Source organism: Jaculus jaculus, chromosome 1 (genome assembly GCF_020740685.1).
Source record: "Jaculus jaculus isolate mJacJac1 chromosome 1, mJacJac1.mat.Y.cur, whole genome shotgun sequence".
NCBI lineage: Eukaryota > Metazoa > Chordata > Mammalia > Rodentia > Dipodidae > Jaculus > Jaculus jaculus.
The window spans coordinates 124,600,534-124,622,160 of NC_059102.1; the positions used below are offsets into that span (position 1 = coordinate 124,600,534).

Below are 21,627 nucleotides of genomic sequence, written 5' to 3' on the forward strand. Positions count from 1 at the left end.
CACTAAGCCATCCCTTCAGCCCAACTTTCATGTTACTAATAAATAACTAATAAACAGGAATAAAGTAAGAATAGGGCCTATGACCTGCTGGCCGACAGCAGAGCCAGGTGGTAACTGCTTCAGCTGGCATGCCACAGGAAAGTTGTTACCAAAGTGCCTCTAGCCAGGCGGTGTGACACACACCTTTAATCCCAGCACTCAGAAGGCAGAGGTAGGAGGACTGCCATGAGTTTGAGGCCACCCTGAGACTACATAGTGAATTCCAGGTCAGCTTGGGCTAGCAAGAGACCTTAAAAATGAAAACCAAAGAGACAAAAAAAGAAAAAAGCCTCTGCAGGGCTGGAAAGGTGCTCCATGGTTAAAGGCACTTGCTTGCAAAGCATGGTGGCCCATGTTTGATTCCCTAGTACTCATGTAGTAAAGCCAGAGGCACAAAGTGGGGCACGCACCTGGAGTTCACTTGCAGTGGCAAGAGGATCTGGTGCACCCATACTTTCTCCTCCTCTCCCCTTGCAAATAAATTAAAAAAAAAAAAAAAAAAAGTGCTGGGCTGCAGAGATGGCTCAGCAGTGAAGACACTTGCTTCAAAACCCTAAGCACTTGAATTTGATTTCCCAGAACCCACATACTACCACATGCACAAGGTGGCCCATGCATCTGCAGTTTGATTGCAATGACTTGGGGGCCTACAGCACCCATTCTCTGTCTCTCTCAAATGAAGTAAATAAATAAATAAATAAATTTTTTTAAAACCCTCTGCAAACTGGGCTCTGGGGGCAGGAGGGCCTGTCTGTCTATCTGCTCTTGTCCTCTAAAAGGGTCCCCAAGTATAGAGTGTAGGATTATAGACATAAGGTCCCCTTGGTAGTTAGGATCTGGCTTTTAAGGCTAGCTCCCATCAACCTCCTGGTTGGGGACCTTGAAGTGGTTCTGTTTCCAGTTCCATTCCTCTCTCCCTTCCCTCAAGAAACAGCTCCACAAGTGAGGACAAGTATCCTTAGTCTCTGGGGTGCTTTGCTTTTGCTTAACTTTGTTTGTTTTTTTAAGGTATAAGACAGGAGGGTTCCTGTTTTTGTTGTTTTGTTTGTTTGGTTTGGTATTTTGAGGTAGGGGCTCACTCTAACCCAGGCTGACCTGGAATTTACTAGGTAGTCTCAGTGTGGCCTCAAACTCTCTGCAATCCTTCTACCTCTGCCTTCCAAGTGCTGGGATTAAAAAAGATGTGCGCCACCATGCCCGGAAAGGTTCCAGTTCTATGTGGTCATTTTATCTCAATAATATGAACATTAAGCAATATGCCAATAATCTTAGTATTCAGGAGGCTGAAGCAGAAGTATTGCTTTAAGTTGGGAGACCAACCTCATCTACATCGCAAGAAGTTCCAGGGCTGGAGAAATGGCCCAGCAGTTAAAGACACTTGTTTGCAAAGCCAGACAGCCTGGCTTCAATTCCTCAAGATCCATGTAAAGCCAGATGCACAAAGTAATATATGCATCTGGAGCTCATTTGCAACTGCAAGAGGTCCTAATGTGCTCATATTCTCTCTCTCTCTCTCTCTCTTTGCTTACAAATAAATAAATAATATTAAAAAATCTTACACTCAAATATTGTAAAAAGGACACCACCAGCTTCATAGACTCCTGAGTCAAACACCACACTACCCACAGAGAGCTTCAGATATGATAATGAACTGCTTCAGAGAGAGGGCTCTTCCAGTGCAAAGGGAACCCAAGGCACCCCAGCTACCTCCCTAGAGGGAGCCATGCTGAGGGGCTGAGAGTTAGCCCGAGGGACACATCTACTCATAACCCTGTCCTGCTCATTCTCGAGGTACTAGCTGTCTCCGCCCACAAACCTCCTCACCTCAGACTTTAGACAACCAACAGCATTCATTAGACTGTCAATCTTCTTATCATAATGGCTCATTTTGCAGTGTCCTGAGTCGTCGTCTTCTGTAGAGAGGTCACTTAATCGCATCACCGAGACTAGCTTTTCTGAGGATGGTGGTGTGATCTCCAGGCAGTGAGGAGGAGTCTGATGCAGAGAAAGGAAAGACATGCGGGGTCCTGGGGTTATGTCTCTGACTGGCATTCCACACCAGCTGCTTGTTCCCTGGAGACTAGCTGACTGCTGAGAGATGAGCTAACTGAGCCAATGGTCATCCACAGAGAACCTACCCCCAAGAAGACCACCACTGCAGACCTTCTGTGTCACCACACACAGCTAAAATAATAATAATGTTGGGGAAACATTAGCTACCCAGGTCTAAATGATGCTTTCAAAGAATTTCTTTTGTTTAAAGATTTTTATTTTTTTATTTATTTATTAGAGACAAAGAGAGAGAGAAAGAGTGAGCAAGTGCGCAAAGGCACACCAGGGCCTCTAGCCACTGCAAACGAACTCCAGAAGCATACACCACCAAATACATCTGGCTTACATGGGACATGGAGAATTGAACCTGGGTCCTTAGGCTTCATAGGCATGCAACTTAACCACTAAGCCATCTCTCCAGCCCTAAATGATGCTTTCAAAGAACTTCTAACATTGAAAGAAATCCTGAAGTTAGAATATTAAAATGGAATTTCAAAGGGGAAAGTGTGGGGGGGGAGGGAATTAACATGGGATTTTTTTTTTTTTTTTTTTTTTTTTTTGAGGTAGGGTCTTACTCTGGTCCAGGCTGACCTGGAATTCACTAGTTGTCTCAGGGTGGCTTTGAACTCATGGCAATCCTCCTACCTCTGCCTCCCAAGTGCTGGGATTAAAGGCGTGCGCCACCACGCCCGGTGGGATATTTTTTTTATAATCATGGAAAATGCTAATAAAAATTAAAAAAAAAAAGAATATTAAGCTTAGGGCTGGAGTTCGTTTGCAGTGGCTAGAGGTCCTGATGCGCCCATTCTCTCCCTCTCTGCCTCTTTCTCTCTCTAAAATAAACAGAAAATATGTACTTAAAAACAAACAAATGGGAGCTGGAGAGATGGCTTAGCAGTTAAGCACTTGCCTGTGAAGCCTAAGGACCCTGGTTCAAGGCTCGATTCCCCAGAACCCATGTAAGCCAGATGCACAAGGTGGCACATGAGTCTGGAGTTCATTTGCAGTGGCTGAAGGCCCTGGCACACCCATTCTCTTTCTCTCTCTCTATCTGCCTCTTTCTCTCTCTGTCTGCTGTCACTCTCAAATAAATAAATAAATAAATAAATAAATAAATAAATAAATAAATAAATAAGAAGAAAAAGAAAGAAGAAGAAGCTTAAAGTAAAGAAAGCTAGGTTTGGGGAGGTATGGATACTGTAGTCCCTGCTACTTGGAAGGCAGGACCTCTGAGAGGATCATTGAGCCCAGGAGTTAAAGAAAGACCAGACTGGGCAACAATACAGGAACACCCTATCTAAAAGAAAAGGCTGGTGGGGGGGGGGGGGACTGGACTGCAGAGATGACTCAGTGGTTGAGATGCTTGTCTGCAAAGCCTAATGACCTGGGCTCCATAAACAAGTACCCAAATAAAGCCAGATGCACAAAGTGGTTCATGCATCTGGAGTTCGTTTGCAGTGGCTGGAGGCGTTGGTGAGTCCATTCCGTCTGCCTCTCTTCTCTCTCTCTCTCTACTTGTTAATAAATAAATGAAATTAAAACAATTGGCCAGGCGTGGTGGTGCACGCATTTAATCCCAGCACTCGGGAGGCAGAGGTAGGAGGATCACCATGAGTTCAAGGACACCCTGAGATTACATAGTGAATTCCAGGTCAGCCTGGGCTAGAGTGAGACCCTATCCGGAAAAGCCAAAACAAATTTAAAAAAAAAAATTAAAACTTTTTTTTTTAAAGCCAGATATGATAATGACTCAGAACTTACAAGAGTTTAAAGTCATCCTTGGCTATACAGCAAGTTTAAGGTCAGCCTGGGCTACCCGAGACCCTGACTCAAAACAAAACAAAACAAAACAAAACACAAATGTATGACATCTGGAAAATTTTCAAAATTTTACAAGTTGGGTGTGGTGGTGGATACCTTGAGTCCTAGCAGTTGAGAGGCTGAGACAGGAGAATTGCCATGAGCTTGAGAACCGCCTGAAAGTACAGAGTGTGTTCCAGATCAGCCTGGACTACACTAGAGAGAGACCATGCCTCAACACCCCCAACCAAAAGAAAAAAATACACACACACACATTATGAGCTGGGGAGATGGCCTAGTGGTTGAAAATGTGTGCAAAGCCTACCAGCCAGGGTGTGATTGCCTAGTACCCACGTAAAGCCAGAGGCACAAAGTGATGCATGTGTCTGGAGTTTGTTTGCAGCTGCAAGAGGCCAGGGCGTGCCAATAGACTCATTCTCTCACAAATAAATACAATAAAAGTATTTTAAAAATATTTTAGCTGGGTGTGGTGGTACACGCCTTTAATCTACCACTTCGGTGGTAGGAGGATTGCTGTGAGTTCAAGGCCACCCTGAGACTGCATAGTGAATTTCAGGTCAGCCTGGGCTAAAGACCCTACCTCAAAAAAAAAAAAGTAAAAATTAGTATTACTGGGCTGAACAGCTAGCTTGGCTTAGTGGTTGAGGCACTTTGCCTACAAAGCCAAAAGACCCAGGTTCAATTCCCCAGGACCCACATAAGCCAGATGCACAAGGTGACACACGCGTCTAGAGTTCGTTTGCTCTGGCTAGAGGTCCTGGCATACCCATTCTCTCTCTCTCTCTCTCTCTCTTAAATAAATAAAAATAAAAATAAATAGTATTACTTGTATCCAACTTGTATGCAAAGGCTGCTATCCTAGGTTTGATTCCCCAGTACCCACATAAAGCCAGTTGTAAGCCGGGCGTTCTTGCGCATGCCTTTAATCCCAGCACTTGGGAGGTAGTGGTAGGAGGATTGCCACGAGTTCAAGGCCACCCTGAGACTCCATAGTGAATTCCAGGTCAGCCAGGGCTAGAGTGAGACCCTACCTCGAAAAACCAAAATAAATAAATAAATAAATAAAGCCAGATATACAAAGTGGCACAAGCATCTGGAGTTCATGTGCAGTGGCTGGGAAGCCTTTATGTGCCCACTCTCTGTCCCTCTCTCAAATAAATATAAACATTTTAAAATATATTTTAAGGGCTGGAGAAATGGCTTAGTGATTAAGGTGCATGCCTGCAAAGCCTAAGGATCCAGGTTTGATTCCTCAGTACCCACATAAGCCAACATGTACAGGGTGGCACATGCATCTGGAGTTTGTTGCAATTGCTAGGGGCCCTGGAGTGCCCATTCTCTCTCTCTACCTCTTTCTCTTGCCTTCTCCTCAAATAAATAAGTAAAATACTTTAAGCACTTTTTAAAAAATCTTTAAGCTAGGCATAGTGACACACACCTGTAATTCCAGCACTTGGGAGGCAGAGGTAGGAGAATCGCCATGAGTTCAAGGTTGCCCTGAGACTGCATAGTGAATTCTAGGTCAACCTGAGCTAGAGACCCTAACTTGAAAAACCACAACAACAAAAAAAAAGCTTAAAAAATATTCACATAGAGGGTATTACCATGGGATATTTTTTTATAATCATGGAAAATGTTAATAAAAATTGTGAAAAAAAATTCACATATTTTAAATATATAAAATTTTAAGAACTCTAGAAGTTCTTTCTCTCAAAGACAACTGCATAGTAGAGAAGATTAGAGGGAAAAAAAATCAAGCTGGGACAGTAGCTTAGTGGTAGAATACATGTTTAGCATGAGTAAGACTCTGGTCTACCCCCAAAACTACCACCACCACGACCATCACCACTAGCAATAAAACAAACAAGAATGCCACATGTACATAGCAGCTTCTGGTCTCCATTTCAAGCTCAATCCCAAACTCCTTTTTGGGAGGGACCTTTCTCAAGATGGCTCAGTGGTTAAAGGCACTTGCTTAAAAAGCCTGTTGGCCTGGGCTCAATTACCCAGTAACCATGTAAAGCCAGATGTACAAAGTGGCATGTGCATCTGGAGTTGGTTTACAGTGGCAGGAGGCCCTGGTGTGCCCATTCTCTCTTGCTCTCTCTCAAATAAATTTTAAAAACCAGGTCAAGCTGGGCATGGTGTTACACGGCATTAACCCCAGCACTTTGGAGGCAGAGGTAGGAGGACTGCCAAGAGTTTGAGGCCATCCTGAGACAACATAGTGAATTCCAGGTCAACCTGGGCTACAGGGAGAGACCCCACCTTGAATTCCCCCTCCCCCCAAAAAAGAAAAAAGAAATCCTTTAAATACCAGGTCAGTTCTCTGACCACTTGGCAACTTCCAGCTGTGAGTGAGTTTTCCCCCAGCTGGGGAGGGCCACCTAGCCCTTACTCTCTACAAGGGTTCTTTATCCCATCCAGCTCCCCACATGGCAGGAGCTCCTTGAATTTTGTTTTTTCAAGGTAGGGTTTCACCTGTAGCCCAGGCTGACCTGGAATTCACTGTGTAGTCTCAGGATGGCCTCAAACTCATAGCAATCCTCCTACCTCTGCCTCCTGAGTGCTGGGATTAAAGGCACGTGTGCTACCACACCCTGCTCTCCTTGCACTTTATTTTCTCCCTTTTCTTTCCACAGTTTTTCCAGGCCCTCCATATTGAATCTCTAGCCATGTGCGTGCCTTTTCTTGGCTTTTCTTGTACTTCCCTCAATAAATATAATAATTTAATTTTTAAAAAATGAGCTCAGGTTAGGGGTTCCTGTGAACACAGGTATCACTGGTCAGTGGAAAGTGGGAGACAGAGACAAAACAGGAAAAATAGCTACTGTTGGAGCTGCCAGGACAGCTTGGACAAGTTGTTCCCTGGGTAATCCAAGGGCAGTGTAGCTGCAGAATCAGGGGGGCATTAAGTATCTGTAGGGAAAGGGGGCACTTTCATCCCTGACAACCCATGTCAGTAGGAAGTTCATTTTCACAGCCTCTCTTTAGACATTGCTCACTTTTTTTTTTTGTTTGTTTTAGTTTTTTGAGGTAGGGTTTCAATTTAGCCCAGGCTGACCTGGAATTCACTATGTAGTCCCAGAGTAGCCTTGAATTCACAGCGATCCTCCTACCTCTGCTTCCCGAGTGCTGGAATTAAAGGCTTGTGCCACCACACCAGCTTGCTCACTTTTTTCTTTTTTCTTTCTTGGCAGAACTAGAGATTAAATTCACAGCTTTGTGAATACTAGGCAATCCTCTACCAGTAACCTATAGACCCAACCTTATTCTTTTTTTTGATCTTTTTTTTCTTTTATTTATTTATTTACTTGGTTTAGCTTTTTAAATTTTATTTATTTATTTGCAAGCAGAGAGAGGGAATGGGCATGCCAGGGCCTTCAGCCACTGCAAATGAATTCCAGATGCATGTGCCCCTTGTGCATCTGGCTTACGTGGGCCTGGGGAATCGAACCTGGGTCCTTTGACTTTGCAGGCAAACGCCTTAACTGCTAAGCCATTTCTCTAGCCCTATTTTTTGTTTTGTTTTGTTTGTTTTTCTTTATGAGAGGCAGAGTTTCACTTTAGCTCAGACCATCTTGGAACTCACTCTGTAACCCAGGCTGGCCTTGAATTTACAACAATCTCTTAAATGCTGGGATTACAGGCATCAACCACCATGCCCAGCTGTCTTTCAATTTTCCTTTTGTTTTTTGAGGGTCTTGCTCTAATCCAGGCTGACCTGGAATTCACTATGTAGTCTTAGGCTGGCCTTGAACTCACAGTGTCCATCTACCTCTGCCTCCCCAGTGCTGGGATTAAAGGCTTAGACCACCATGCCAGCTCTACATTGTTTTTTACATATTTACTTATTTGAGAGAGAGAAAGAGGCAGAGAGAGAGAGGCATGCTAGGGCCTCCCACCACTACAAACAAACTCCAAACACATGTGCCACCTTGGCGATTCCTGGAAAATTGAACCTGGATCCTTATGCTTTGCAGGCAAGTGCCTTAACAACTAAGCTATCTCCCCAGTCCCCAGATAAAGTTTTGTTTTTTTTTATTTTTTGAGGTGGTGTCTCACTCTAGCTCAGGCTGACCTGGGATTCACTATGGAGTCTCAGGGTGGCCTCGAACTCACGGCGATCCTCCTACCTTGGCCTCCCGAGTGCTGGGATTAAAGGCGTGTGCCACCACGCCCGGCTCAGATCTAATTTTTTATGAGAGAGAGAGAAAGAGAAAGAAAGTGCGCAAATTGGCACGCCAGGGCCTCTAGCCATTACAATCACACTCTATACACTTGTGCCATCTTGTGTGCATAGGTGACCTTGCGCGTCTGGCTTACATGGGACCTGAAGAACTGAACATGGGTCCTTAGGCTGTAGGCAAGTGCCTTAACCACTAAGCCATTTCTCCAGCCCTTGCACTACTTTTTTTTGTTTGTTAGTTTGGTTGGTTGGTTTTTTGAGGTAGGGTCTCACTCTAGCTCAGGCTGACCTGGAATTCACTGTGTAGTCTCAGGGTGGCCTCCAACTCACATCAATCCTTCCTACTTCTGCCTCTCTAGTTCTGGATATAAAGGCATGTGCCACCCTGCCCAGCTTTACAGAAATGTGTTTGGGTAATTGAATCCAGACTGGCAGGCTTTGCAAGCAAGTGCCTTTAACTGCTGAGCCACCTCCCCAGCCCCAACTTTAGCTATAACTATGCTTCAGGTAGGGTGACAGATAGATGAAAAAAGAACCTCATCCACAAGGCAGAGCTAAGTTCAGCCTCTAGAATGAGACACACAGCACCCTAACTCCAGCTCTTTTGCTTCTTCTGTAAGATTCCACAATCAGTTCCAATCTGCTAGAATGTTAGGACCTACCAGAGATCAGTCTCGTAGGGACCTGAGAAGAGCCACAGAACATCCAGGGTTTAGCAAGGTGCTCAGTAATTGAGGCCCATTAGGATTTCACAACTATAGCCAAACCCTGAATCATACCAAGTTTGAGACCTGCTAGAAGCTGACTGACCAGTCCGAGAAGAAAAGCCTGAACAAGAATGGGCCTACCTCCCACTGGCATCCCACATGCCGGGCAGATGATTTTCCAGGGGGCATCCAAGGTACCTTGGTTTTCACCCGAACACTCCGTCGCACATTCACGGTGTCCCCTTTCATTCCGCGCTTATGAGATTTCTGTGGAAAGGGACAAACCCAGGATTACCTCCAGGCCCAGCTGGCCACAGAACCACTCTGGTGGCATCCAACTCTGCCAGGGTGCCACTTCTAAGACACTGTTTACTGCCATCACTTCTGGATAACAGGTTCCTACCTTCTAACCAGCCAAGTGATCTCTGGAAAAGAGTGTGTGCATCTCCCAAATCTTTGGAGTCAGAAGCACGAGGAGGCTGGGCCGGGCGGGATTGCCCTGATCCACAGCTGTTACCTCGCTCCACTGCCACCATGCTCCTACCTGGCTGTTGGTCGCTGATGGTTTCGGGAGTTTTTTTATGTGAACATGGACAGGGGTGTTCTCATCCACGTGAACATGTAAGGGGGGAGTTGAAGAACGGTCCTTCATGGTTCACTTCTGGCAGGCAAGGGAGGGCAACACAAAAAAGGTTGATCTGTGGATGAGTAAACTGGGAATAAAAACAGAGTTCCAAGCCTCTGGGGCCAAATGAAAGCCTAGCCACCAAGTGAGCAGAGCAGCTACCAACTACTGGCATGCAGGCAGGGCGCAAGGCAGGAGCATCATTCAGCAGGCTGCAGCAGAGATCCCAGCTGAAAGCCACCAAGAAGATACAGGTACAACCAAGAGCAGGTCTCTCTCTATGAGAGAGAGCCCAAAGACAGGCCACGTGGTCCTCAGAGCTGCATCTCCACCCAAGCCAGCTGGAATGCATAGATACTCCTTGGACTTACTGTAGCTCAGCTGGAAAGCAAGGGGATGTTTCTACACAGACATGCAGATTAGCATGGAAACACACAAAATGGTTAGAGTGGGGAACAAATCTGACTGTTTGTGGATAAAGGATTGAGGAAATAGAAAGCTGGTGGGAATACCAAGGATGAGAAGGTTGTTCAGATTCTAAAAGAGCCTTCGGTAGGGCAGTCTCAAACATCTTGCCTAGCACCAGCTCCTACCCCGTCCCTGCTCTTTTTTTTTTTTTTTTAATTTTTTTTTTTCTTTTTCCTCTTTAAATATCTCTTTTAAAGATTTCTGAGTCAGGCCTAGTGATGCACACCTTTAATCCCAGCCCTTGGAAGGCAGAGTTAGAAGGAGTGCTGTGAGTTTGAGGCCAGCCTGGGACTACACAGCAAATTTCAGGTCAACCTGGATTAGAGTGAAATCCTACCACGAAAAAACAAAACAAAAGATTTTTGAGATTGGGCTTCAGAAGTGGCCCAGCAGTTTTAGTGGCAAAACCTGCAGCCTAGGTTTGATTCTCCAGCACCCACATAAAAGGCAGATGCAGAAAGTGGCACATGTATCTGGAGTTCATTTGTAACAGCAAGAGGCTGGCATACCCATTCTCATTCTGTCTCTATCTAGGTATGGCTCTCTCATTAACATAATTGAATTTTTTTTGGTTTTTTGAGGTAGGGTCTTGCTCTAGCCTAGGCTGACCTAGAATTCACTAGAATTAAAGGCATATGTCACCAAGCCCAGTTTAATTAAAGTATTTTTTTTAGTGCTGGAGAGATGACTTAGTGGTTAAGGCACTTGTCTGCAAAGCCAAAGGACCCAGGTTTGATTCCCCAGGACCCATGTAATGCAGGTGCACAAGGTGGCACATACAGCTGGAGCTCATTTGTAGCAGCTGGAGGCCCTGGCACATCCATTCTTTCTATCTGCCTCTTTCCTCTCTCTCTTTCCCAAATAAATTAAAAAATATTTTTTTAAAAAAAAAAAAAGTTGTTTTAAAGGAAAAAAAAAACAGATTATGGGCTGGAGAGTTAGCTCAGCAGTCAAAGGCACTTGCTTACAAAACCCAAAGGCCTGGGATAGATTCCCCAGTACCCATGTAAAGCCAGAAGCACAAAACGGCACGTGTCTGGAGGTCGTTTGCAGTGACAAAAGGCCCTGGGCGCGCCCATTCTCATTCTCTCACTCTTCTCTCCGCAAATAAATAAAATCATTTTTGAAACAAAGATTTGGGGGATTTTCTTAGAAGGGTAATGTTAAGACAACCTCCTCATACCTGGCAGCTTTATCACAAGTAAAATTCTAGTTAACAAATCAGCAAGACATGCATAACAGTACCATGCAGAGCACCCAAGCCACCGTGGTGCAGGCAGCTCCTGGCAAAAGTGTGCAGGAACATTTCTGGGGATCACAAACGATCAGCACCGCTCTGAGCACATGTCACCTACCGTCACTGTTACACTGGGTGCGCCACAAGGTGTTCTCAAGACCTTTTTCTGCGTGAGACTGGTAACTCCGTTCTTCCCACACGATGGAAACCTGTACCCGGGCACAAGATCCAGATTATGAACAGAAAAGGGGGTTCTCCTATTTCTGAGCTCTCAGGAGACTACACATCACATACGGTGGCTGTGGAGTGCTCAGCCAGGAGAATCAGTCTAGAATTGCCTGGCTCCCCATAGGTGTGCACCAGGTATGCATGGTGTGCCCAGCAGGAAGATGGAAACACAACTGGCCTTTTAAGTGGCCATCACATCACATGTATTGTGACCTTTTGCTGAAAAGCCTACCTGTCATCCTGCCAGGTGACAAAAAGTTGGCAACACACAAAAAGTAGTCAAGTACTAGACTAGTCTAGACAAAGGTGACAGTCCCCAGAACAGTGCCTAGAAAAGAGGTGGCTCTGAAGAAATGCTCAGCTCAGCAACAAACGCACTGTGAATCAAGCTCCTAAAATTAAGGCTCAAATGTTCACTTAAGGACATGAGAAAGTACTTGCTTCCTACTATATACCACTAGTTAACCTTTAAAGGCATTATTGCTTATTCATAGACAGCCCAACACAAGTTTTACAAAGACAGCAAAAAGTTAAACCTGCTCAAAAATCAGCAGTCCATACATGAAGGGCAGTATGAGAAAAAGGGCTTGAAATGATCATTCAGTCCATCATGCTGCACCATGACAGCCCCAAAATAACGCTTTGCCACTACAGAGTCTTCAAGTGAAATATTAAACATAAAAATAACAGCACTGGCCGGGCGTGGTGGCGCACGCCTTTAATCCCAGCATTCGGGAGGCAGAGGTAGGAGGATTGCTGTGAGTTTGAGGCCACCCTGAGACTCCATAGTGAATTCCAGGTCAGCTTGGGCTAGAGTGAGACCCTACCTCGAAAAACCAAAAATAATAATAACAATAATAACAGCATTAGGGCTAGAGAGATGGCTTAGCAGTTAAAAGTGCTTGCCTGCAAAGCCAAAGGACCCAGGTTTGATTCCCCAGGACCCATGTAAGCCAGATGTACAAGGTGGCACATACATCTAGAGTTTATTTGCAGGGCTAGAGATCCTGCACACCCATTCTCTATCTGCTTCTTTCATTCTCTCTCAATACATAAATAAATATTTTAAAAAATAATAAGCCAGGCATGGTGGTACATGCCTTTGATCTCAACACTCAGGAGGCTGAAGTAAGAGGAACACAGTAAGTTCAAGCCCACCCTGAGACTACATAGTGAATTCCAGGTCAGCCTGGGCTAGGGCGAGACCTTATCTCAAAACACTAAATAAATAATAAAAATAACAACACTGGGCTGGAGTGATGGCTTAGCAGTTAAGGCACTTGCTTGTAAAGTCTGACATTCTGGGTTCAATTTCCCAGTACCCATGAAAAGCAAGATGCACAAAGTGGTAAATACATCCAGAGTTTGTTTGCAGTGGCAGGAGGCCCTGGTATGTCTATTCTCTCCCTCTCTCTCTTTCTCTGCAAATAATTTTTTTTTTTTTAAAGAATTAACAACACTAGCTGGGCGTGTTGACACACACCTTTAATCCCAGCACTCAGGAGGCAGAGGTAGGAAGATCACTGTGAGTTCGAGGCCACCCTGAGAATACAGAGTGAATTCTAGGTCAGCCTGAACTAGAGTGAAACCCTGGGAGAAAAAAAAAAAAAGAATTAACAGCACTAAGCCAAGCATGATGTCATGCCTTTAACCCCTGTGCTCAGGAGGCTGAGGTAGGAGGATCACCATGAGTTCAAGGCCAAACAGGACTACACAGAGTAAGTTCCAGATCAGCCTAGGCTACAGTGAGACCCTACCTCAAAAAGCAAGTAAGTAAAAATTAGTAGCTAGAGAGATGGCTTACAGGTTAGGGAGCTTGCCTGTGAAGCCTAAAGACCTAGGTTCAGTTCCCCAGTACCCATGTAAGCCGGATACACAAGGTGGCACACACATCTGGAGTTTGTTTGCAGTGGCTAGGGGCCCTGGTGTGCCCATTCTCTCTGTCTCTCTCTCTCTCTCTCTGCCTCTACTTCTCTCTCAAATAAATACTTTAAAAATAAATCAAAACTAAAATAAAATAACAGCACTACTGTGTGCTTCTTACTGAATTAAAAAAAAAAAATTCTGGGCTGGAGGGATGGCTTATCGGTTAAGGTATTTGCCTACAAAACCAAAGGACCCAAGGTTTGATTCCCCAGGAATCCACATTAGCCAAATGTACAAGGTGACGCATGCATCTAGAGTTCATTTGCAGTGGCTGAAGGCCTTGGTAAACCCATTTCCCACCCACCCCCTTTATCTCTGTCAAATAAATAAAAATTTTTAAAAATTTTCCTAGGTAGGGTCTTACTCATGGAAATTCTCCAACCAAGCTAACCCCAGTGTAGGAGCATCATACCTGGCTTAAAAAAATTATTGAGGGCTGGAGAGATGGCTTAGTGCTTAAGGTACTTGCCTGAAAAGCCTAAGGACCCAAGTTCGATGCCCCAGTATGCATGAAGTAGTGTGTGCATCTGGGGTTTGCAATGGCTAGAGGCCCTGATGTGCTCTCTTTCCCTCCCGCCTCTCTCTGCTTGCAAATAAATAAAATAAAAAAATAAAAGTATTTTTAAAATTATTAATTAAGCCAGGCGTGGTGGCATATGCCTTTAATCCCATCACTTGGGAGGCAGAGGTAGGAGGATCTCCATGAATTCAAGGCCACCCTGAGACACACAGAGTGAATTCCAGGTCAGCCTGAACTAGAGTGAGACCCTACCTCAAAAAACCAAAATAAATAAATAAATAAAAATACACACAAAAAAATACACACACACACACACACACACATATATATATAAATTGAGTATTATTATTTGGCAGAATACCAAAGCTGGGAACTGAGGAGTCTTCCCTTCTGCCCTTGTAACATTTCAGCTGGTGTAAAGTCACACCTTTACGGACTAGAGAGATGCCTCAGCAGTTAAAGGCACTTGCATGCAAAGCCTGATGGCCTGAGTTTGAGTCCCCAATACACATATAAAGTCAGATGCCCTTGAAACACCAAAATAAATAAATAAATAAATAAATAATTGAGAGAGGAAAATTAAAAATTAAAAAAAAAAATAAAGTCAGATGCACAAAGTAGCACATGTTTCTGGAGTTCATTTGCAGTGGCAAAGGCCCTGGCATGCCCATACTCATTCATGCTCTGTTTGTCTCAGTCACTCTCTCAAATAAATATTCTAAAGTCACACCTTTAGGACTAGAGAGATGGCTTAGTGGTTAAGGTGCTTGCCTGCAAAGCCAAAGGATTCAGGTTCAACTCCCCAGGACCCACATAAGCCAGATGCACAAGGTGGCACATGAATCTGGAGTTTGTCTGCAGCAGCTGGAGGCCCCAACATACCCATTCTCTACCTGCGTCTTTCTTTCTCTCTCTCTCTCTCTCTCTCTCAAATACATGATTAAATATTTTTAAAAATTAATTGAGCCTTATTACTATTTGGCAGAATACCAAAGTTGAGAACTCAGGAGTCTTCCCTTCTGTACTTATAACATTTCTGCTAGTTTTAATTTACTCTTTTAGGGACTAGAGAGATGCCTCAGCTGTTAAAGGCACTTGCATGCAAAACCCGATAGCCTGAGTTTGAGTGGCCAATACACATATAAAGTCAGATGCACAAAGTGGCACATGTGTCTAGAATTCATTTGCAATGGCAAGAGGCCCTGGCATGCCCATACTCACCCACTCTTTCTCTAATTGTCTCTGTCAGTTTTCTTCCTCTCTCAAATAAATAAATAAAAATATTTTAAAGTCACACCTTTAGGGCTGGAGAGATGGCTTAGCAGTTAAGGGCTGCCCTGCGAGGCCGAAGGACCCAGGTTCAATTCCCCAGGACCTGCATAAGCCAATGCACAACGTGGGGCATGCATCTGGAGTTCATTTGTGGAGGCTGGAGGCATTGGAATACCCATTCTCTCTCTCTCAAATAAATAAAAATAAAAGGGCTGCAAAGCCTAAGGATCCAAGTTTGATTGTCCAGGTTCCACAAAAGCCAGATGCACAAGATTGGCACATGGGTCTGGAGTTCATTTGCAGTGGCTAGAAGCCCTGACATGCCCATTCTCTCTCTCTCTTCCTCCCTCTCTCTCTAATAAATAAATAAAAACTTTAAAAAAATAATAAAGGGCTGGAGAGATGGCTTAGCGGTTAAGTGCTTGCCTCTGAAGCCTAAGGACCCCGGTTCGAGGCTCGGTTCCCCAGGTCCCACATTAGCCAGATGCACAAGGGGGCGCACGTGTCTGGAGTTCATTTGCAGAGGCTGGAAGCCCTGGTGCGCCCATTCTCTCTCTCTCCCTCTATCTGTCTTTCTCTCTGTGTCTGTTGCTCTCAGATAAATTAAAAAAAAATTTTTTTAAATAATAATAAAAATATTAAAGTCACACCTTTGATCCCGCACTGAAAAGGCTGAGGTAGGAGATCAGCCTAGGGCTATATAGAGTGAGTTCCAACTCAGTCCTGGTCTAGAGTGAGATCCTACCTCAAAAAAAAAAAAAAGCCAGACATGGTGGCACACGCCTTTAATTCCAGCACTTGGGAGGCTGAGGTAGGAGGGCCACCATGAGTTTGAGGCCACCCTGAGACTACATAGTAAATTCCAGATCAGCCTGGGCTACAGTAAAACCCTACCAAAAATAAAAAGGAGGGGAGTACAACTGCTTAGAGATGGTACTCTGATTGAGCTGCCTGCAAGCAGTACAGCATGCTCCAGAGACAGCTTCCCCGAGTCGTCACCCATGCTGAGGTGGGCATTCTGGTGGTGCAGCTGCCTTTGAGTGGAAGCAGCTATGGGGAGGTTGTCATCCAGGGTGGGATGAGACTTCTCGTGGTGTGACTGTCTTTGAGTCCTCTATTGCTCACATAAGCCATTTCACCCTGATCTGTAAGTAACCGCTATAAACTCAGTGGCTCACAAAAAAAAAGAAGGGGCTGGAGAGATGGCTTAGTGGTTAAGTTGCTTGCCTGTGAAGCCGAAGGACCCATGTTTGACTCCCCAGATCCCACATAAGCTAGATGCACAAGACGACACATAAGCAAGATCGCACATGTGCACAACGTGGCGTACACATATGGAGTTCGATAATAGTGGCTGGAGACCCAGGCATGCCACTGCCAATTCTCTCTTTCTCATAAAAGTGGGGGGGGGCAGCCTGTTGGGCTTGCCCCCCCCCAAAAAAAAGTATCTCACCTGGCATAGTGGTGCACACCTTTAATCCCAGCATTCGGGAGGCAGAGGTAGGAGGATTGCTGTGAGTTCAAGGCTACTACAGAGGGAGTTCCTGGTCAACCTGGGCTAGTGAGACCCTACCTCAAAAACAAAGCATAACAAAAACAGGCATCTCTAATGTCAATATTTTGGAGCCAGGCATGGTTGCCCACACCTGTGATCCCAGCACTTGGGAGGCAAAGATAGGAGGATGAAAAGTACAAGGCCAGCCAGGCATGGTGGCCTGTGGTGCAGGCTTTTCAGTTCTTGCACTGGGAAGGCTGAGTTAGGAGAATCACTGTGAATTCAAGACCAGCCTGGGACTACAGCATGAGTTCCAGAACAGCATGGGCTACAATAAGACCATGCCTTGAAAAAAAAAAAAAAAAACTGTTCAAGGAGGCTTGAGAAATGACTTAGCTGTTAAGGCGTTTGCCTGCAAAGCCTAAGGATCCAGGTTCGTTTCCCCAGTACCCACATAAAGCCAGATGCACAAGGTGACACATGCATGTGCAGTTTGTTTGCCCTGGCTGGAGGCCCTGGGATGCCCCAACTGTCTCTCTGAACTTGCAAATAAGTAAATCAAAAAGAAATTTTTAAGTCAAAAAATAGGGCTGGGGAGATGGCTTAGTGGTTAAGGCATTTGCCTGCAAAACCAGAAGACCCCAGTTTAATTCTCCAGGACTAACATACGCCAGATGCACAAGGGGACACATGTATCTGGAGTTCATATGCAGTGCCTGCAGGCCCTGGTGTGCCCATTCTCTCTCTCTCTCTCTCTCAAATAAAAAATAAAATAAAATAAAAGTCAAAAATAGGCCAGGCATGGTGGCACACGCCTTTAATCCCAGCACTCAGGAGGCAGAGGTAGGAGGACCAGGGTGAATTTGAGGCCACCCTGAGAATAAATAGTGAATTCTAGGTAAGCCTGATCTAGAGTGAGACCCTACCTCAAAAAATAAATAAATAAATAAATAAAGTCAATAGTTCAGGGAGAAGGCCTGTAAACCATCTATCTGGACTGTAAGCACCTTGCTAAATCCATACCATTTCACATACACCATGAGCATTTTTTTTTATACCCAGCCTTTTTTTTTCAAAACAGGCTAAGAATTTAGTACTGCATAAAGATATGACAAACCCTGTTTGCTGTATCACCTAGGGAGAAAAGGGAGGGGAGGCAAAGCTGGGATGGTGGGTGAATCTTTTCTCCTTTTCTTTCAAAACTATTTTTAAATGTTTTGGGGCCAGACTTCCAGTACACAAAACAGGGAAACCCAAAAGAAATTTCCAGCGAGCCTGGGCCTGAGGATCCCTGACCACATTTCCCTGCCCTACTGCAAAGGCGCCCCCGACATTGGTAGTACCTGGGGGAGCCACCTGAGGATGAGGCAGACATGGCTAAGCATCAAAGCCACAAAGGTGGGCAATTGGGTCAGCAGGCTCTGCTCAGGGGGACCCAGAGGGGCTTGTCAATGAGAATCTCAGGGACCAGGCATCAAACGTCCTCTCTCTGAGGAGAGGAGGGTGGAAGCTTGGGGGGTGGCAGTTGGATGAAAACTTGGGAGGCGCTCCTCTACTGTCCAAGTCGCACAGCAACTGTCCTGCCAAAGTGGGGGTGGAAGGAGATAGGAGAGGCTGAGTGACCTGGAGGAGGTGGGGAGGGGGGGACAGGCGGGCTGTCTGTAGGCAAGTGGAGGGCGCGGCGGGAGGGAAGAGCAGGGGTGGGAGGACATAGCTGAGAGGAAAAGGACCACCACGCCCAAGCCCCACCCGGGAGGGACGGCGGTGGATGGCCACCAGGGGAAAAAAAACCTGAGGGTTGCTGTCGGGCGAAGGAGGTGAGAACCGCTAGGCCCTAAGTGGGCCCCCAAGGGGCGGGAACCCGCGCTGGGAGCTGGAGGGATATTCGGGGGCGGTGCTAGGGCAACTGTCTCCTAGGTGAAGGGGCGTTCCCGGAAGAATAGATACTGGGGAGGACCAATAGTATCTCAAGAGGGGAGGAGCCTCCGCGGGGGGCGAGCGAGTGAGCGGGCAGGCGGGACAGCCAGCGGACGAGACTGGGGGGCCAGCCCCGGCTCGGAGAGCGAGCTACGGAGAGGGGCGTCAGACGCCGGGGCCCGGGGCCGGGGCCGCGGCTGGCCGCGGGAGGGACCCAGGGGGAGGTCCCGGAGACTGCCCACGAGGAGCGCGTCCAACTGCGGTGCCTGGTGAAGCCCGACGGGAGGGACGCTCAGGGAGCCCGGTGGGCAAGAGAGCGAAGGCGGGGAAGGGGAGGGCAGCCTCCGTCGTGGCAGAGAAGGGACGGCCAACCCACCAGCGGGCAAGATGGGCGAAGCCCTGCTGGAGGGCAGCAGAGGAGGGAGCAGAGCCCTGCCGATGGCCCGGAGAGGAGGGAGGCGGCCGGCCCGCCCGTTAGCGGGAGGAGGAGGAGGACGGCGAGCCCCGCGCCGGGGAGGGGGGCGGGGCCGGGTTCTGACCCGACGGCCGGAGCGCGCCAGCCGGGCCAAGCGATCCCGGCTCCTCCATCGGGGGAAACGCTTGACGGCGGGGACCGAGCCCGGCGGTTCCCTCCCGGCGGCGGCAGCAGCAGCAGCAGCAGCAGCACCACGACCGCCGACCCCCAGCGTCCCGGGGTCCCCCCACCCCGCTCCCCGCCCTCCTGCCTGTCCCGCCGCCTCTCACCAAGAGCGACACGGCTGCGCCCAGAAACGTCTCCTTATGAAGTCGTTGAAGTCGGAGGCCAGGGTCGTGCCATGGAGACGCCGCGGCCGATGCAGTCCGGCTCCCGCGGCGGCTCCTCCCCGCTTCCGCCTCCTTTTCCGACACCCGGTCGGCAGCTCGCCCATTGGCCAGTTCAAACCCCCCCCCGGAGCCGTTTGGGTTTCGCCATTTAGACCCGGCCCCCCCCCCCTCCCTGAGCGTCACAGAGCTGCCCCGCCCCGCGGGGTGCTCCGCCTGCTGCCCCGGCCGCGCCGCCCGTCACCAGGGAGACGCGCGACGCCCCCGGGCGGACGGCCCGCCTGCTCCGCCGCCCCCTCCGCCATCTTTCTTCCCGCGGGAGATCGGAGGGGCGTCGGAGCGCCGACGCGCACCCCTCGGCACAGTGTTAAGTCCCGGGGCCCAGAGCCGGGCGGTGGGGGGGGAAGGTGCCACCGTCCGAGTCAGTGACTGCGACTGCGCATTGCTTCTGGAGTCTCAGCCCGGTGCAGGGGAAAGGGCTGGTGCACACATGCCAGGCTCTGTTGCCTTCCCAAGCTGCCTCTAGCTTCGCCCCCAAACAGGCGGAAGAGTGGGCATCACCCTTCGGCCCTCGCCACCCTCCTTGCACGCTCGGCGACGCCTCTGTACCTATTGTGTCGAGGTTTTCGCTGACCCGCCATCTTCTCCACCAGCTATGCTTTCTTAACCAATCAAGGGGCACGGTCACGCGGCTCACTGTGTCGCCATGGATTCTGGGAGACTTTTAACAACATCAGCACCAAACAGACCTCATCATCTTGACGCCTTTATCGCCAGCCACACACCGGCAGGGTTTACTTACACACACGTTCTCACCTGGAAATCTTAAATTCCATTATCCCGCCCTTCTAAGGGATAGAATCTGTATTTTTCACTGCCGTTCTCACAGTCTACCATTCAGTGTTGAGTCAACACTATGGAGCCCTCCGCACTCCTTTGACGGCTTTTATTTTTCACGTTGAATAGAGTGTCAGGTATGGTGAAGCAGGTCTGTAATCACAACACTCAGGCTTGGGGCAGGAGGATGACCATAAATTCAAAATCAGCCTAGGCTACAAAGGTACAGGCCAACCTAGCCTGGAGTGTGGCTGTCTCAAAAAAAAAAAGGTGGGGAGGGGGTGACTGAAGAGATGGCTTAGTGGTTTTAAGGCTTTGCCTGCAAAGCCAAAGGATACCGTTTAGATTCTCTAGAACCCACGTAAGCCAGATATACAAAGGGGCGCATGCATCTGGAGTTTGTTTGCAGTGCAGTGGCTGAGGCCCTGGCGCTTGCTCGTTCTCTATGTGTCTGCCTCTTTCTCTCACAAAATATTTTTTTAAGGCTGGCTGGCTGGGGGTGGTGTCGCATGTCTTTAATCCCAGCGCTCCAGGAGGCAGAGGTTGGAGGCCACCCTGAAACTACATAGTAAATTCCAGGTCAGCCTGGGCTGCAGGGAGACCCTACCTTGGAAAAAAAAGGAAAAGAAAAGAAAGGGAACCCTGATTGCATCTCCGAATCTCCTAACATACTGAGGCTAAGCAAAGATCAAATTCACAAATGGGGATATATCTCAGTGATAGAGCACTTGCCTAGCACAGGAGAAGCCCTAGGTTCAATTTTCAGTATCACATAAATCCACAAATAGTTGCCTCCACCTTTCAGCTGATCCCTGGACACTGTCCAGAAATTACTGCAATTTCCAAACGAAATCTTTTTCTTTTCCCTATTCCATATTTCAACTCTCTTATTTTCATAGAGGAAAATGAAACCAACAAATGGAATTCTTCAACTTTCTCCCCACACTCTCATCCTTAATGTCCCCATTCTTTAAGTTCCTCTTCAGCTTCTTGCTCCTATGATAAACTTCAAGGCCTGGGTCAAACATCTATGTAAAATGTGTCTTTTGGGAAGGGCAGTTGAGGTGGCACAAAGCACTTGGGAGGCTGAAGCAGGAGGATTGCAATGAGTTCGGAACCAGATCTACATAGCAAAACCTGTTCCCAAAATACAAATAAAAGAGCCAGGTGTGGTGGCACTCAGGAGGCAGAGGTAGGAGGATCACCATGAGTTCAAGGCCACCTTGAGACTACATAGTATAAATTCCAGGTCAACCTGAGCTAGAGTGAGACCTTACTTAAAAAAAAAAAAAAGCAGGACTGGAAAGAGGATTTAGCTGTTAAGGTGTTTGCCTGCAAAGCCAAACAACCTGGGTTCAATTCCACAGTACCCACATAAAGCCAGATGCACAAAGTGGTGCATGCATCTGGAGTTCATTTGCAGCTGCTAGAGACCCTGGTATGCCCATTCTCATTCTCTCCTTGCAAATAAAATTGTGTGTGTGTGTCTACCT

At 47.1% G+C, this 21,627-nt stretch overlaps 1 protein-coding gene across 9 annotated transcripts in view; it reads right to left on the reverse strand.

The window, feature by feature from the left end:
* The window catches only part of Odf2 (outer dense fiber of sperm tails 2), a 66,702-nt gene extending 46,757 nt beyond the window's left edge, over positions 1 to 19,945 (reverse strand). For 2 of the 9 annotated variants that reach the window (XM_012951976.2, XM_045150876.1), the window contains exons 1-5: positions 19,241 to 19,291; positions 11,257 to 11,347; positions 9,353 to 9,506; positions 8,950 to 9,075; positions 1,864 to 2,034 (exon numbers count right to left, since the gene is read on the reverse strand). In XM_012951976.2, the coding sequence (XP_012807430.1) occupies positions 1,864 to 2,034; positions 8,950 to 9,075; positions 9,353 to 9,460 (405 nt within the window). In that variant the 5' untranslated portion in view covers positions 9,461 to 9,506; positions 11,257 to 11,347; positions 19,241 to 19,291. Of the gene's footprint in view, positions 1 to 1,863; positions 2,035 to 8,949; positions 9,076 to 9,352; positions 9,507 to 11,256; positions 11,348 to 19,240; positions 19,405 to 19,906 lie in introns of those variants that run through there. The other 7 variants (XM_045150851.1, XM_045150868.1, XM_045150857.1 and 4 more) reach the window with 7 other exon arrangements.
* Positions 19,946 to 21,627: the final 1,682 nt, after the last annotated feature.